This window comes from Etheostoma cragini, chromosome 18, assembly GCF_013103735.1.
Source record: "Etheostoma cragini isolate CJK2018 chromosome 18, CSU_Ecrag_1.0, whole genome shotgun sequence".
Taxonomy (NCBI): Eukaryota; Metazoa; Chordata; class Actinopteri; order Perciformes; family Percidae; genus Etheostoma; species Etheostoma cragini.
This window is the reverse complement of record NC_048424.1, coordinates 12,720,777-12,736,142: the sequence shown is the minus strand read 5'-3', so window position 1 is coordinate 12,736,142 and position 15,366 is coordinate 12,720,777. Positions and strand designations below refer to the sequence as shown.

Sequence of the window (15,366 nt, the reverse complement as noted above, 5' to 3'; positions counted from 1 at the left end):
AGGGATGAACCATACCCCAAACAATATTTAGAAATATGACTCCTTTATTTAGTTGCAGTGGGGTCACACATTGTGACAACGTACTTGTCAGATATGGTGACCTCTGAAGTACTGGCTCTGTGATGACTCAAAATAACAAAAAATGTGTCCAGATAGTGTGAAGGGATGAAATAAATACCCCAAACATATTTTGACTCCAGTCCTTTATCATTTCAAAGAAAATGTATCCTAATATATTTTCTTTACTTTCAGATAAACATATGTCACTATGCCTGAGGTGGTTAATATGGTCAAATGGTGCAAAAATAACAAAATGTGAAGTGTCTGATAAATGATGGTCAGTGAATAAAAAGTGATTTTACATAAATACACTGGATTATAGAATCAGTGATGGCTTAGTTTTTTCATGACCAGTTTGATCTTGAAGCACTATACCAAATAAAACAAATCCTCAAAAGCGTCAACCATTTTTTCATGGAAGTTTTCCTGCTGCCTGTTGGAATTTCTCAAGTTAAATTCAACATAAGAGGCATTTACAATTGATGTAAATTTTCTTCCTTTCTGAGGAGCAAATAAGAAAAAGAAAATTAAACCAAACTGCGCAGACTACAAGTTTATTTCAGGAACAAAAACAGCCACTTAATTACATGGTCTTTTTAGCATATTACTCTCAAACTTAAATATTTTATTAATCTGTATCAATCAGAAAAGAAAAACACAGAAATCAAACAAATTAGGTCTTGCATTCCATTCCATACTATTCTTTCAAGCAGTGTAGTGAAGGCCTATGGAGTTCCTTATCCTGCGGACACAGACTGTAGAGACGTTTGTCATTAGCAGTGAAATGCATTTTGCCACCTTGTAGTATACATTTCATGTAAATCCTTTACAAGTTATGTTGATATGTTGAAAAATAAAAGCCCACTGCTGCTTGGTTGCTAAAGACTTTGTATCCTCTTGGTTGTATCCTAACCCATGTGAACATGCTCCATTCAGCACAGCCTACAGCGTTGTTTTAGTTGGGCTGTGTTTAGAAGGCTCTGAAAAGCTGGTTTGGCATGTATCCCAGGTGAAGGAAGGAAGATTGGGCTTCTCTCTCGAGGTTAGCCAGCTCCTGGACTGTCGGGGCCAGAATATCCACGTGACCCTTGTAGTTACCACCTAGGCAAGAGCAACAGTTTAGTTGGTCAAGCTCAACATAAAAGCAGTGAATGTACAGTTGTGTTCAGAGTAACAGCAGTGTGTTTAAAAAAGTGAATAATGATCAAAATCCTTAGAATAGCTTTGAAATCAATGATATCAATGCATTGGGAACACTGCACATTCAATTCCGCATCAAAACATGACCAAAATTGATCAAGTTTGTGTTATACCTTTACAGAAAGTGAAGAAAAAGGAATATTAGGCTGCTCAAAAATAGCAGTATTTGCATGTTTCTTTACAAACTCCAAACATTTAGAGTATAAAATGAAAAATGTCCCAAGGGTTTGCTTTACTTTAAATCAGTGAACTAATATTTAGTTGCATAACCCTTATTTCTGAGAACTGGAGTCAACAAACTTCTGGCAACTGTGAACACATATTCCAGCCCAGGATGATTGAACTGTATTCCACAATTCCTCTGCATTACTGGGTTTTGCCTCAGAAACAGCAGTTTTGATGTCACCCCACAAGTTCTCTATGGGATTAAGGTCCGGGGGATTGGGCTGGCCACTCCATAACATCAATCTCATTCATCTGTAACCAAGACTTTGCTCGCTTACTGCCGTGTTTTGGGTCATTGTCTTGTTGAAAGACCCATTTCAAGGTCACATCCTCTTCAGCATAAGGCAACATGACCTCTTAAAGTATTCTGATGTGTTGAAACTGACCCATGATCCCTGGTATGTGATAAATAGACCCAACACCACAGTATGAGAAACATCCCCATAACAAGATCTTGCACCCCCATGCTTTCCTGTCCTCAGTCTACTGTGGCTTGATTTCAGTGCATGGTGGTCGTCGGACAAACTGTCTGCGCTAGACCCAAATAGAACAATTTTTACTCTCATTAGTCCACGGAATGTTGCATCATCTCTCCTTTGGCCAGTCAATGTGTCATTTGGAAAATTTCAACCTATTCAGTACATGTCTTTATTTCCAGCAACGGGACTTTGCGGGGGCTTCTAGCTGACAGCTTTGCTTCACATAGCCTTCTTCTGATTGCAACAGTACTCACTGGTAACCTTAAGGCTTGTTTTGGAGCCGATCATTAGTTGAGCCTTTGCAATTCTAATGGTAGTTGATCGTTTTTCCCACGTTGTTCAGGCTTTGGATGCCATTTCAAGGCATTTGAAATCATTTTGACAGAAGAGCCTATCATTTTCTGCACTTCTTTATATAATCAAAGTCCCTTGTTCCACAGAGCATTTCACTGTGACCACGCACTATAACCAGCACGCACAACATTTGATTCCTTCCTTTTCTTAAATATGAGCCATAATGGACACCTTTTTCTTCACAGAATCAATCACCTCCCTAACTGAACACAACACTGCTATTATTATGAACATGCCCCTTTCTATTACAGATCCAATTACACAGAATGAGCGGCATGCATGTCATGACTGTTGGCTCTGTTGGTTTTCTATAACTCTGCAACACGTACTAGTGAATTATTTGCCGTGTAGAAATGTCAAAAATATGATTTACGAGCTTAGTGATGTTGGACTGCTATTATTATGAACACAACTGTAATACATGTTTAGCACAGTACAGGAGGATCGATAACTATTCATGATGTCATGCTACCAGTGTTGCTAAAAAAAAATGTAAACATACCTCCCAATCCTCTGCGCTGACCATAGCTGACCTTGCCATCAAAATCATCCACAGGTACTTTGATATCTGGCTCACACTGGGTGATGGTGCACTTCAGATGCTCCTCAATATCTGACAGGAGCTGTGGTGAGACGAAAGGAGAACAAGGACAGAATGATGTCATATTGTGACAAGCTCAAGAGTGTGTGTGCGCGCGTGTGTGTGTGTGCTTGAGCTTTCAGCACTTCAAAAATGGAGCAAAACGTTACTTGTCAACAGGGTTTGAACAAGAATGTATTCAATTTCACATCAGACACACCCTTCCAATCCAAGGGTCCAATTTCTGCCAAGATGAGAAATGCATCTTCTTCCTATCAAATCGCTTACAAACGCTCTCTTATTTGTATTTCAAATAGCAAATTTTACTTGCTACCTCAACTTTATTAAGTATTTGTCTGTGTCTTTGTTCACCTCTTTCTCGTTATACCAGATGGTGCAACCTCCATCCTCCTTCAGCCGGGTATTGTAGCAGCCTCTGCCTCGGTTCGGGCAAACATGGTACCACACCTGCACGTATAGAAACATCCAATTTGACTTATTTTCAAAAGTCTATGCGTAATCAAAAAATAATTATCAGTGTATCTCTATAATCCACCCGACCTTTTCCTTCTCCATGGCAACCAGAGAGATGGCCAGTCCCATTCTGCAAATTGAAAGGAAAGGTGATGATTTTAGCATTATGGACAGGGAGTAAATAATCTAATTTATTGTCTTTCAGCTGAATAATATGATATCACGATGAGCCATTTAAAGATAAATCATGTGAAAGCGTTAGGCTGCAATGAAGATGAATTTCATTCATGGAAAGGATTTTACAAACAAAATCACTCATGGTTATTTTTCAGGGATTGTCAGTGCTTACCTCTCGGCTCTGCCAACTCTGCCGATGCGATGGACGTAGTTCTGCTTCTCATCTGGCAGGGTGACGTTAATCACTGGAGAAAAAAAGAGGAAAGTTGTGAGAAGTGATGGCAAAACATATAGACAAAATACAGCAAAGTATAATTTTGTGATGAAAACTGTACATAATCAGCAGTTGAAAAGGTAAGTGGAAAGTTAGCTTCCGCATTGGAAATCCAATATATTTACCATAAGGAACTCCGTGGACGTCGATTCCTCTGGCAGCCACGTCGGTGCAGACCAGGAGCTTTACTTCTTTTCTCTGGGAACACAAAGAAGATCTTCAATCATCGACAGACAGAACATGGTTGCAATCTGTAAAAGGGTATCATTAAGATACTTTTTTCTTTCACCTTAAATCGCTCCAAGTTTGTTTTTCTCTCGTTGGGCTTACGATCACCATGGAGACAGACGCAGGAAAGCTGGTGGCCTTTACTGTCTGGACCTAAGGAAAAAAAGACACATACTGAGGAAGGGTTCTGAATTTGTCACTGAGGGAAGTCAAACGTAGATTGTGTTGTCAAGTGTGTGTCTGCAATGGTATGCTCCCGCTCTGAAAACGACTGTCCAGTGTCGCCTGAAGAGTGGAACTAATGCTTCCTACCTCCTCCTTGCTGAATGAAGTACTGTTCCAAGTTGTCACAGTCGATCTTGGTGCGACAGAAGACTATGGCCTGGTCCATCTTGTGCTCTTTGATGGCCCTCACTGTGTACTCGCCTTTCAGCACCTTGATGGCCTCTGACCACATTTCTAAAAATGCACACACACATTGTTTTTTCTTAATCATGACTATTCATAGAAGTAAATTACTTTATCATATATGTGTGTTATTGTTTATGTCATGTTCATTGACCGGAGATGGCCCTCAAAGACACATCAAACTAGAGGGATGAAAGCAAATGGTCCGAACTGTGTTGCCTATGTGCTCTCACCTGCAGAGTTTGCTCCTGGTCTGGTGTTATCTTTGGCATGGACCTCATCAGTCTATCCAAAGCGAAACAGAACAAAGAAGAAACACTTTGTCAACAAAATAATCTAAAGTGAGAGCAACAACATACAAGCTTTAAAATGTGTTGAATGCTCCACAATGGAAACAAAACAGCAAAGCAAATCCCCGCTGCATTTCCCCCCCTTATTACTCAGATTATGTCGACATGACGTGCATCTTTGGGCCGACATAAGGGACTCACCTGGATGTGGTTCTTGCCAAGGCGCTCCCAGAGACGATCGGTTTTAGGATTGACAGGAACTACCACGTGGTGGACAGTCTCAGGGACAGAGTCCTCCCCCTTCAGGTCCACCCAAGTGGGAAAGTGCATAATACGCTCAGACAGCTTCTTCACGTCAAACGAATGCAGAGTGGCAGAACAAACAATCACCTGAAAGAGAAGATGTCAACAATCAGAAAAGGGTTTATTGCCAAGTAAGTAACAGGAAGTAGCCTTGGTGGTGCAGGTGTTTGGTGCCTTGTCTGTGTATGTGTCTGTTTTTGAATGTGTTGGTCTGTCTCCCTCCCACCAGTCTATTCTCTCTTATCCTTTTTTCACAGTCTCAGTATATTGTTTGTAATTGTCACCGTTTGTAATTTTTAAATGTTCAAAAAGACAAAAAAGAAAACAAATAAAGAAAAAGTACACACAGCACATCTTTAACATAGACAAAAAGAGACTGAATGGATTGGGTGCAGAATATACTACTACTACTACTATAATATATAGTATGTGCTGATGCACATGGAAATAACTGAAATAGTTCACTTGGACTTAACCCAACAATAACATATTTCATCTTACATGCTACATGCTTTGCTTGCTGGTAAAGTATCCACCTGTACCTTGCATATGAAAAGTTTTCAAAAACTGTACCACGACTGCTCTGACTATCAGTTAACTGAGTTGTTTTGCGCCTACGTTACAGTTTAAAGTGGTCTTTGCTGTCGTCGCTGAAATGCATTCAATTTTTATTTTAAGTGTTACCTGCAGTCTCTTGCCGTCAGAAGTGACCTGAGGGATTTGGTTGTGTACCCTGTTGATAAAGTCCGTATAGCCTGCGGACAGTAGGCCGTCCTGAGGGACACGGAGAACAAAGACAAAAAGTGAGTGACTTCAGGGAGTGTTTTGCTACGCTGTTGATGTGAATCAACCATTTACAAAAAACAGTATTTGTACTTTGTAGGCTGGGAAAAACTATATGCTTCTGATGTAACAGTAGCTGTGTTGTACATACACACTCATCCAGGACGAGAAAGCGGACTTGGGCCAGACTGAGCTTCCCAGTGGATATGAGGTCGTCTAGTCTGCCGGGTGTCCCCACCACAATGTCGATCTAATTATAAGATGACATAAAGAAGCACAAAACAGCAAAAGGAAACAAGACAAAAAGAAGATGTCTGCTGGTTAAAACCGGTCAAACTCAATAAACGTTTGTTTGGAGACAGTAGATGTCACGCACCCCCTGTTCCAGAGCAGCCAGCTGGTCTTTGGCAGCCACACCACCAATCACCAACAGCTCCCTGTGGTGACACATCGACAAACTACTGTATTTACTGATGATAACATTTTATATTAAACACTGGCACCAACTGCTGGTATACAACAAGTTTTACATACATATAAAATGCAAGAAGTGCAGCGTGCAATGACTTAAGCTTAATTTAGAATTCTGCGGGGGCTCAAAGGAGAGGTTTCACCGTAGCCTACGTAAGTGGCCTAAAGTTTATATTTCTGCGCTGGAGTGTGTATTGTGCCGGTGTGTGTGTGTGTGTGGAGTGTGTGATGGAGCGAGGGAGAATGACAGAGGGGCGCTGATAAGCTTCGGAGGAGGTAGAGAAACTGTCTCCCCTGTGAAGCTGAAACTCTGTAGCAGGAAAAGTTAACCTTTTCCTTGATTTAATTGATGTTTTTGTTTATTTATGTTTTAATTCAGAAGTATAAATCAAGCTTAAACTTTAACACTCATCCAACCCTGTCGATACCAGCGCTGTATATTTATACCTGAGTTTGGGGTTATCAACATATTTTGCACACTGCTTGACATTGTTGAGAGTTTGTTCGGCCAATTCCTTCGAAGGCTCGATGATCAGGGCTTTGGGTGCGTTGGATGATGCTTTCACTTGACTCACTTTGGCACTGCCTGCACAAACATAGAGCAAAGGCAGCTATTCATCACTGGAGTATCCCAGTGGCACTGTGTTTGTGGTGATGCGTTCAGGTACATCAGCAATGATAAATATCTAGCAAAAGAAGGCTTTTAATTGTGAAAAGAACAACTATATTATCTATATATTTCCTAGTCAAGTCATCCAATTATCTCTGGTTCGACCTAGATAAGTGTACGATATCTATCTCACAATCACATTCATATATTTTCTTGCTGCACCTGAAATGAGGCTGCATCCACACACCTGACTGAGAAGATTTGACGGTGTGGCCCTCTGGCGCCTGGTTCAGGGCAACAAACCCACTCTTAGGGGCATTTTTAAAGTCTTCTCCTCCAAAGTTGAACTTCAACTCTGCATTCTGGCACACAGATGAGAAAAAGAGCAATTTGTATGGTGTAATTCTGGTACCTGCTGGGTTCGCGTTCTGCCATTATTTTGATGGGATACCTTGAGCACACAGGAGGCAAAGAAGGGCTGACTCTTCACATGTTGAGCGATCTCAAAAGCCACACCCAGGTCATTACCTGAAAGAAGAAAACAGAGAGAAAGGGGCAAGAAATGTGAGTAACTTTGCTACTGACCACCGAGCACTGCCTTATATTATCATGATATTGAGAATCAGATCTACTGAGACAGCACCATTTTTAGAGAAGGATATTTGGCCCTTGTCCAGATCCAAGTAGCATCCGACAGTGTCGTGCATGGTAAACTCCTGCAAAGAGGAAAGATATCAAAGAGAAAACATGTTTGAAAAGTATCCTTACAATTGTTTACATATCTGAATATTCATGAACTTTTACCTCTCCATAGCTGTCAAACTGCTTGTTGTTGGATTTCTTTCCAGTCCCACCAAAACCAAAACCATACTTATCAGTTCCTGGAAAGAAAAGACATCTTTTTAAGACTATTACAAGAAGTTGTATGTTTTACAGAATGGAGATTGTGAAGAGTAGAGGAGCATACCCAAGTCCAGGGCTGCCTGACTGGTGGACCAGCCAACGCGACACAGACCCTGGTCATGGCAGGTCACTTCATAGTAGTACTTCCCTGGACACAGAAAGACATGGACAAGTACAGGTAACCATTTGGTTTCCTGTTAAACGGATGTATGTTGTCTTGAAATACTTAATATGTCTGGTTTTAAATCCTATTCAATCAATTTCAGGTACCTTTGGTAACCCCTTTGGTGGAGCGACAGCCATGCCACTCTTTAAACTCCCTGCTCTGGCAGCACAGTCCATCTGGACCAATTGCTGTACAGATAAAAACAAAAAAGGGTAAATAAAGATAGAAGACAAGGGAACAAAGCTGGAATATTTGCAGTTCAAACGGGTTGAACTTTAACTCTTATTTTTTTCCCTCTTACCAAAGGCTGTGCTGCGATCATAAGGATTCATCTGCCAATTGTTGAAAACTGAGCCAAAAACAAAAACAAACATTGCAGGTTAAATTTCTGCAAAGTACAAACCACTGTTTTCATAAATGTTATATTATATAGGATCGTCGGTGATACTTACAAGCATACTTCTATTAAACTAGAGAGTTCTGAACAAATTAATGAGTGTTTTACCTGGCATTTAAAACACACAGACTTCAACCAAATAAGTTTCAATATTATGTGAAGTGGTCTTACTAGCTCCTCCGGTCTTGATGGAAGCTCTGCCCCTCTTTCCCTCCTGCTGATCCTTCAGGGTCTCATACACGATCTGGATCACTGGGATACTGAAGGCCTGACGATGACGAAGTATTACACTTAACTTAAGCATGTGTATGTTACTTGGCCTGATGTTTAAATGCAAACTGCTGAGGTAAAGTTGTATTTTACAACTGAGTGGCTGTCAAGTACTTACTCCGGTTTTGCCACTACCAGTTTCTGCTGCCTAAAAAAAGAAAATGAGATATAAAACTTGCAGGGTACACATTTTGTGTCTGAGACAAACATAAACAATGAAGTAAACTTACCATAAGTACATCTCCTCCACCAAGAATGAGGGGAATAGACTCTGCCTGGATGTCAGTAGGGAGCCTGAAATCCAATGATTTAAATACATCAGTTCAGTGTCAACTGGCTTACAGCAACACGTAACAAGTAACAACAAAATGGACAGAAATGACAATAAATCACAATTATCCCAGCGTGTGTTTTGTAGTGACTCACAGCCATTCCAGCTCTTCCACAGCCTGCGCGATTTCGGGCATAACGCCCATTTCTGTTAAACAAAAGCCATATTTAATAGTTCGGTACGTTCGGTACGCTCACCTTTTAAAACATGTTTGAGATTAGAGTAAAATAAGGACACCACTTTAACATAATAAGTTGATAAAAGCCTTACCAGAAAACGCTGCCATGACTGCTTCGAGTCAAGCTAACCGGATGTTAAAACGTGTTCAGAATTTTCGGCTCGGTGCAACTCGTTTAGCGGGTAGTCATATGTCATTGGTTCCGGTTAGTCAACCACCGGTCCGGTAACGATAGTAAAATACGGGCAATATTTTTATTAAACACACTTATTTGGGGCAAGCTACAGAAGGACTTATTTCAATGTTTTATCATTTTATAGTAGGCCAAGTCAAGCCATTAAATTCTCCTGTGCGCTTCGCTACATTTTCCAAACGCGGTTCCCTGACATATCTTGTCCAGTGCTACTCGCCGTAGACGTCTGACAGCTTGTTCAAGTAAACATGGCTGAAGAAAGCCTGATTGAAGGCGAAGATGAAAACATTTTGTACGATTTACTTGTCATTACTGAATGGCCGGCAGAGACGGACACTCAGGTTAGTTAGACTTCTATTTCTGCACGTTTCAGTTTAGTGTTGTTGAACATTTATTAGTAAAAATGGCCATCGAAATCTCATCTAATGTAATCAGTTGCATGGGGTCAGCCGCTCAAAGCCACGTAGCATACACTGTTAACGTTACAACGCTAGCTAAATCTCATAATCTCATTTCACATTGACATATAGTGTAGTTTTCATTTTTCATCATAGTCACTTAATGGGCAGTTAAGTTAGCTACATTTGTAAGGCAACATTCATTGTAGCCTAAAAGTATGTGGCTGCTCGACTAACTTTGGCGCTGCCATACATAAATGAAGACCCTAGCAAAAGGAGGGAAGCTTAGCTATGACACTTTTTTATTTGAAGCATAATGTTGTAAATAATAAGTGAGGACCTGACACAACTGACGAACCCACCTGTCACTTTCTACCCTTCGCAGTTGCGAGGCAACAAGGAGCATGACACCTCACTTATTGCAAAAGCAGTGACAGGTAGGCCTAAGTTCTGGTTTTATACTCTGCATACCATAAGTGGCTCTTTACTATATCACAAAATATATATTCAGCACCAGACATAACCTCGACATGTTCCAAATTGTGTGTGTGTTCACTCTTAAATTTAGCAATGTACCCTACCGGTGCAACACATCAACACTGTATTCTGGTAGAAGCAAACTCCACCAAGACACATATATATGTGTCTTGGTGGAGTTTGCTTCTACCAGAATACAGTGTAGCGATGGCACCAAGCAGTCTCGCTTGTTGGCGGGCCGCCAGCAATTTTGTTGGAGTTCCTGTAGTTCAATCTGACATCTAATCACATATATCTAATTATGTATACAAGATTGCTTAGTCAAGATTATGTTGGCATGATCTTTATAAGCAACAAAACAGATTTCCCCAAGTCCTACAGTAGGAGGTGCCAGAGTCCCTGATGAACATGATCACAGGTCCTGGAAGGTGCTGTAGTTTTGTGTCGTTAGATATTTTGCCTAGATCATAGTAAAAAGACTACTTTTCAGGTCCGATACAATATTTCATTATGACACATTTACTGTCATTTGTTTGACCTACTGTGATATATTACTTACAGGGCCATTCCGCTTAATCTTGCACTACTTGTGGTACAGGTAAGTTCATCCTTATTTTGGTGATAGGTACATAACAATTGTCATTATTTTGCCATTGTAATGCATTAACAGGCCACATGAAGCGTGGATTGATGGTGTTTATTAGTCGTTTGATTTTTAAAACCAAAATGTGTGACTTATTCGTGTTACAACTTCATATGTAATGTTTTTCTACATCACATTATTAGCAAGGTTATTACTTCTTATGGTTTACAAGCAAACTTGTATTGTAATTATAAATGGGAATGCCTTTGTTTGCCAGTGAGTAAGGAAATCTAAATTAAGGACCAGTACTAATTTACTTCAAAACAATGTAATACAATGTACTTGTTCAGAATGCTTGTCTGGGTGACATTTGTCTACCCTTTCAAATCTTTTTGTTTTAATACTAGATAAAGGATATAGTGCTGTGTCATGGTAGGCAGCACTAACACTAAGCTACTTAAAACAAAAATTGAATTAATTATCAGATGTTCATGCTAGTTAAATTTTTCTAAATGAGCCTAGGCTTTTAGATTTGAACCCACAATTAAAATATACTGTATGTTAATAATAATATAACAGTAACTTGTTCCCTCAATACATATCCTTTAGAGAGGTTTATTTTTCCAGATCCTTGTACAAGCTATTATTGAAAGAACATGACAAAAAAGCTAAAACAAATAGGTTTTTATTCTGGAAATGACTGTGCTTGTGTTTGGTCATGTTATACTGTATGACATATTACATTATATGAGGGCATTGCAGAATATTGTTTTAGCTTAGATTTAGGACAGTCAGTCACACTTTGACAGAGACCCTGCTTGGCTTAGTTGACCTGAACTCATAGACACAATCCTGTATTTAAGATGGAGGTTTGTTTCCCCCTGCTCTTACTGCACAGTATCTATTGTTAACAGATGAGGTTAGATGTGGTCTAGATGTGACCTGCAGTGGATCCTGTATTTAAGATGTAGGTTTGTTTCCCCTTGCTCTTACTGCACAGTATCTATTGTTATCAGATGACTAGATGTGGCCTGCAGTGGATCCTGTTGCTCTAGCACCAAGGCCTGTTTATCCTCTCAGCAGGTAGTTAGCTAGCACCATCAATAACCTCGATAAATATTTAAAAAAATCCTCTAGCCATGCTTGTTTCTTAGCTCTCCTCTTTTTGTGGATGACAAAGGGATCAGGGATTTAATTAGAAATGACCAAACAGAGTAGGCGGACTGCCCTCAACATTTTCATTTTCAACAGAAGCTTCTGGCAATTTTTGTAAGAATCAAATTTAGCTCAGCAACAAATGGAAACAATCCAATAACACCAGAGATGGAAGGTTAAAGAACTCTCCACTACTTGGACACTGGGAAAATACAGTTTGCTGTGCCGATGAACTCGGAATATCTCATATGTCTGTGGAAATTACTCACTCAAAATGATCAGTAATAAAATAAACAAAGCTGTTTTAATTAGGTTGTTTGTTTTATATTTATTTCAATGTAAGTTAAATTGAATATACTGTATTTTAATTTCACCTAGTTTTTAATTTTATTATAATTAATTTAAATTATTTTCTTAATTTAACAACATTTAATGTAACTTGGAAAATATTTTAATATAATGCCTTTGAATTTAGTTTGATTTAATATTCTTTTTATTTTAACTTAACTTCTATCTTACTTATTTATGTAAAGTTTGGTTATTTGAATTCAATTCTTTGGAGTATTTAATTTAATTTAATTCTATTTTTGTGTTTTTAGATAATATTATCTAATCTAGCTCCTGTGTTAAACACTCCCATGTACTAATTAATAATCAGTTTCACATTCACTGACAGACTGGTCTGGCTAGTCCACACAGCATTCCAGGATAGGAGAGAAACGTGCTCTGGATTATTGACATTTTTTTAAACCAATCACAATCATCTTGGGCAGCGCCGAGCGTAGCCATGGTGCTTCTGCAAAAAGGCCTCGGGAAGGAACTTCTCTTGGTGGAACGTGTACACTCAAGGGTTGTTTTAGTCGTGTAACAGAAGTCTGGAGTTAACCTGCAGAGATCTGAGGAGCAGTTAACCACAGTCCTCATAAATCGACCGGAGTTTAAAATTACAACACAAAGAAAACGGAAGCAAATGTTACATCCGTAAAGAGGGACATCGGGCGGAATTTCCAACAGAACGAGAGCAATCCCGGAAGTGGAACATTGTGGATATAAACTACCTTTCAGCCAATCACTGTGTCATCCATAGCAACAGGGTCTATGGGTCAACCCCACTGCTTCTCTTATTTCTGGAGTTCTCCCAGTCCGTCCGTAAAAGTTGCTCTTACCAGCTTTGTTAAAGGTTCTTAAGAGGAAACTCTTTGCTGGGAGCTGTATCGCCCCATTAAGAAGGAGCCCACCTAGTCAAGACACTTAGTGAATATTGTTCAGCAGTTATTCATGTGTTGATTTTGTGATTTGTGTGTTTGATTATGTAAACCTCAGCCCCTCCAGCTCGTCTCTGCCGCTTGGTCTTGTTCGCCTCGCCAACAAGCAGATTAACTGGCAGCTGGTGCTCGCAAGGTGCAACACACACACACACACACACACACACACACACACACACACACACACACACACACACTGTTTTTTTTCTCTCTCTTTCTCTTTGTGATCAATACTTGAGTGTGGGATACTTTGTTGCTGACATGCACTTAGCCTTTCTCTCTTATGGTTTCTCTCCCTTTTGCGAATCCCCTCAACCAATCATTTAATTGTATTCATTACAACAGACAAACCAAATGGAAAGGCTGTTTTTAATTGGCTATCGATTCCACGGTGTACGACTGCGTTATCAAATGATGCTGCGGATGTCCATTGCTTTGAGGCGCTTGATCCTCCCATTTTGTTTCTGTCCACCCTTAACTCTCTCTCCTCATTTCAATCCCACTGCTGAAAACATCTTTGCACCGTGTAATGCTCCCAATTATTATTGTTTTTACTCTTTTTAAGCCATCCAAAACAGGTTATTTTTCCAGTATTTATCTCCCATCCAAACTGCCCTACTAGATACACACTCTTATCTTCCTTAATCACCCTAGATGCTCTTCATTTCATCCCCCAAATTAGATAAAATTAATAAAAATCTAGAAAAACAGTCATAATTACATTTTTATTTACTTTGATTCTTTACTCCTATTACCCGATACTCTCTTTGGGTTCTCTCCTTTTTCTTTCTTACTCTTGTTTATTCACCACAATTCTCTTGTTCTCTCCACAGCAATGGCAAACTGTTGGCAGTGGTTCAGGACCAGTGTGTGGAGATTAGGTAATTATTGGACTCTATTCCGCTGTTTGAGGCCCTCTGTCTCTTTGTGCCCAGGGATGGAGAGCCTTTTTAATTAAATTAAAGGGTGGTTTATAACATCTCTCTTTAAAAAGAGCTGCAGTCTCTCTGTTTTATCTAAAGATACAGTGCAATAAGTAACAAAACAGCACCTTCAGAATCAGAAAGTGTGTGTGTGTGTGTGTGTGTGTGTGTGTGTGTGTGTGTGTGTGTGTGTGTGTGTGTGTGTGTGTGTGTGTGTGTGTGTGTGTGTGTGTGTGTGTGTGTGTGTGTGTGTGTGTGTGTGTGTGTGTGTGTGTGTGTGTGTGTGTGTGTGTGTGTGTGTGTGTGTGTGTGTGTGTGTGTGTGTGTGTGTGTGTGTGTGTCAGAGAGAGAGAGAGGGAACCAGTTTAAAAGAAAGAGACCAACGCATACAAACACATGAGTGGGTTGGTGCTCATTTTGAGTGGTTGTAATTATTTTCAGACACAAATTCAATTTCCCCCGTACACAGAGAAAATATGCTCCCTCAGCAATGTGCTCTATTGACACCATGTAGTGCTTTAAATGGTGCAAAATTGAAATGAAAATCAACAGCAATGATGCAGGTATACAAATATGTCTTGCTCTCCAGAGGCTAACAAGAGGCAAGTTCAATGGCTGTGAAGCTTTAGTTCCTCTTGGCCATAATTAGAAGTCATTTTGAGGCACATATCAATATGTAAAAACCTGAGAATGTTTCTGTTGCTCACTGCACTCAGAATTGTGTTGTGGTTGACCTGCTGTAATCGAGAGCAATCAAGTCTCTCTTCTTATGCCCCAGCTTTATAGTGTGGGTTTCTACTGTGTCCTTTGTTAACACCACTGTTGTTTAATCACAGAGTGTTTTATCGCCTTGCTTTATTGCATTTGTTGGTGTGAGTGGGCGTTAAGTCAGCTCAAGGCCTTATCCATTGAGCTCTGTTTAAGAGTCTGTCTAAACACTACCTACTCTCAAAGCCCTGTCTGCTTGATCAATTGAGCTACTTCAGTTGGCAGGCCATCAGCGGCTATTATAACCCACCTCATACCAGGTCATATGAGGCTGAGAGTGTGTAAGGTTGCGCCCTTGGATGTGTGTATCCTTGTCGTGCAGTGTAATGTAATGTGACAGCTTTTACACTTTTCCTGCCCCTCTAACTCTGTCTCTGTGTGTGTTTGCCCCTCAGGTCTGTGAGAGATGACTTTGGCTCAGTCATCGGGAAGTGCCAAGGTAA

General features: G+C 40.0%; 2 protein-coding genes across 3 annotated transcripts in view; one reads left to right on the top strand and one right to left on the bottom strand.

Moving 5' to 3' along the window:
- Window positions 1-794: 794 nt before the first annotated feature.
- ddx1 (DEAD (Asp-Glu-Ala-Asp) box helicase 1) lies at window positions 795-9,402 on the bottom strand. Its single transcript, XM_034899575.1, has 26 exons — window positions 9,254-9,402; window positions 9,079-9,130; window positions 8,883-8,946; window positions 8,771-8,800; window positions 8,554-8,650; window positions 8,287-8,334; window positions 8,090-8,173; window positions 7,884-7,967; window positions 7,721-7,797; window positions 7,560-7,632; window positions 7,368-7,444; window positions 7,164-7,278; window positions 6,754-6,892; window positions 6,212-6,272; window positions 5,987-6,085; window positions 5,737-5,826; window positions 4,951-5,139; window positions 4,693-4,744; window positions 4,364-4,510; window positions 4,113-4,204; window positions 3,949-4,021; window positions 3,722-3,794; window positions 3,460-3,502; window positions 3,271-3,366; window positions 2,821-2,941; window positions 795-1,161 (listed from the first exon to the last, which is right to left on the bottom strand). The coding sequence occupies exons 1-26, from the start codon at window positions 9,267-9,269 to the stop codon at window positions 1,031-1,033; spliced, it is 2,223 nt and encodes a 740-aa protein (XP_034755466.1). The 5' UTR covers window positions 9,270-9,402; the 3' UTR covers window positions 795-1,030.
- Window positions 9,403-9,487: 85 nt separating this feature from the next.
- Window positions 9,488-15,366, top strand: part of nbas (NBAS subunit of NRZ tethering complex) — a 158,935-nt gene continuing 153,056 nt past the window's right edge. For both annotated transcript variants that reach the window (XM_034899544.1, XM_034899543.1), the window contains exons 1-6: window positions 9,488-9,695; window positions 10,138-10,189; window positions 10,791-10,827; window positions 13,291-13,368; window positions 14,066-14,113; window positions 15,319-15,362. In XM_034899544.1, coding sequence (XP_034755435.1) covers window positions 9,603-9,695; window positions 10,138-10,189; window positions 10,791-10,827; window positions 13,291-13,368; window positions 14,066-14,113; window positions 15,319-15,362 — 352 coding nt within the window. In that variant the 5' untranslated portion in view covers window positions 9,488-9,602. The remainder of the gene's footprint in view (window positions 9,696-10,137; window positions 10,190-10,790; window positions 10,828-13,290; window positions 13,369-14,065; window positions 14,114-15,318; window positions 15,363-15,366) is intronic.

Excerpts from the sequence above, each read along its gene's own strand:
- ddx1 (XM_034899575.1), bottom strand. Across the intron at positions 8,335-8,553 it reads CATCAAGACCGGAGGAGCTA|TTTTCAACAATTGGCAGATG; the intron begins GTAAGACCACTT and ends TTTTTGGCTCAG. Across the intron at positions 7,798-7,883 it reads TCAGGCAGCCCTGGACTTGG|GAACTGATAAGTATGGTTTT; the intron begins GTATGCTCCTCT and ends TTTTCTTTCCAG.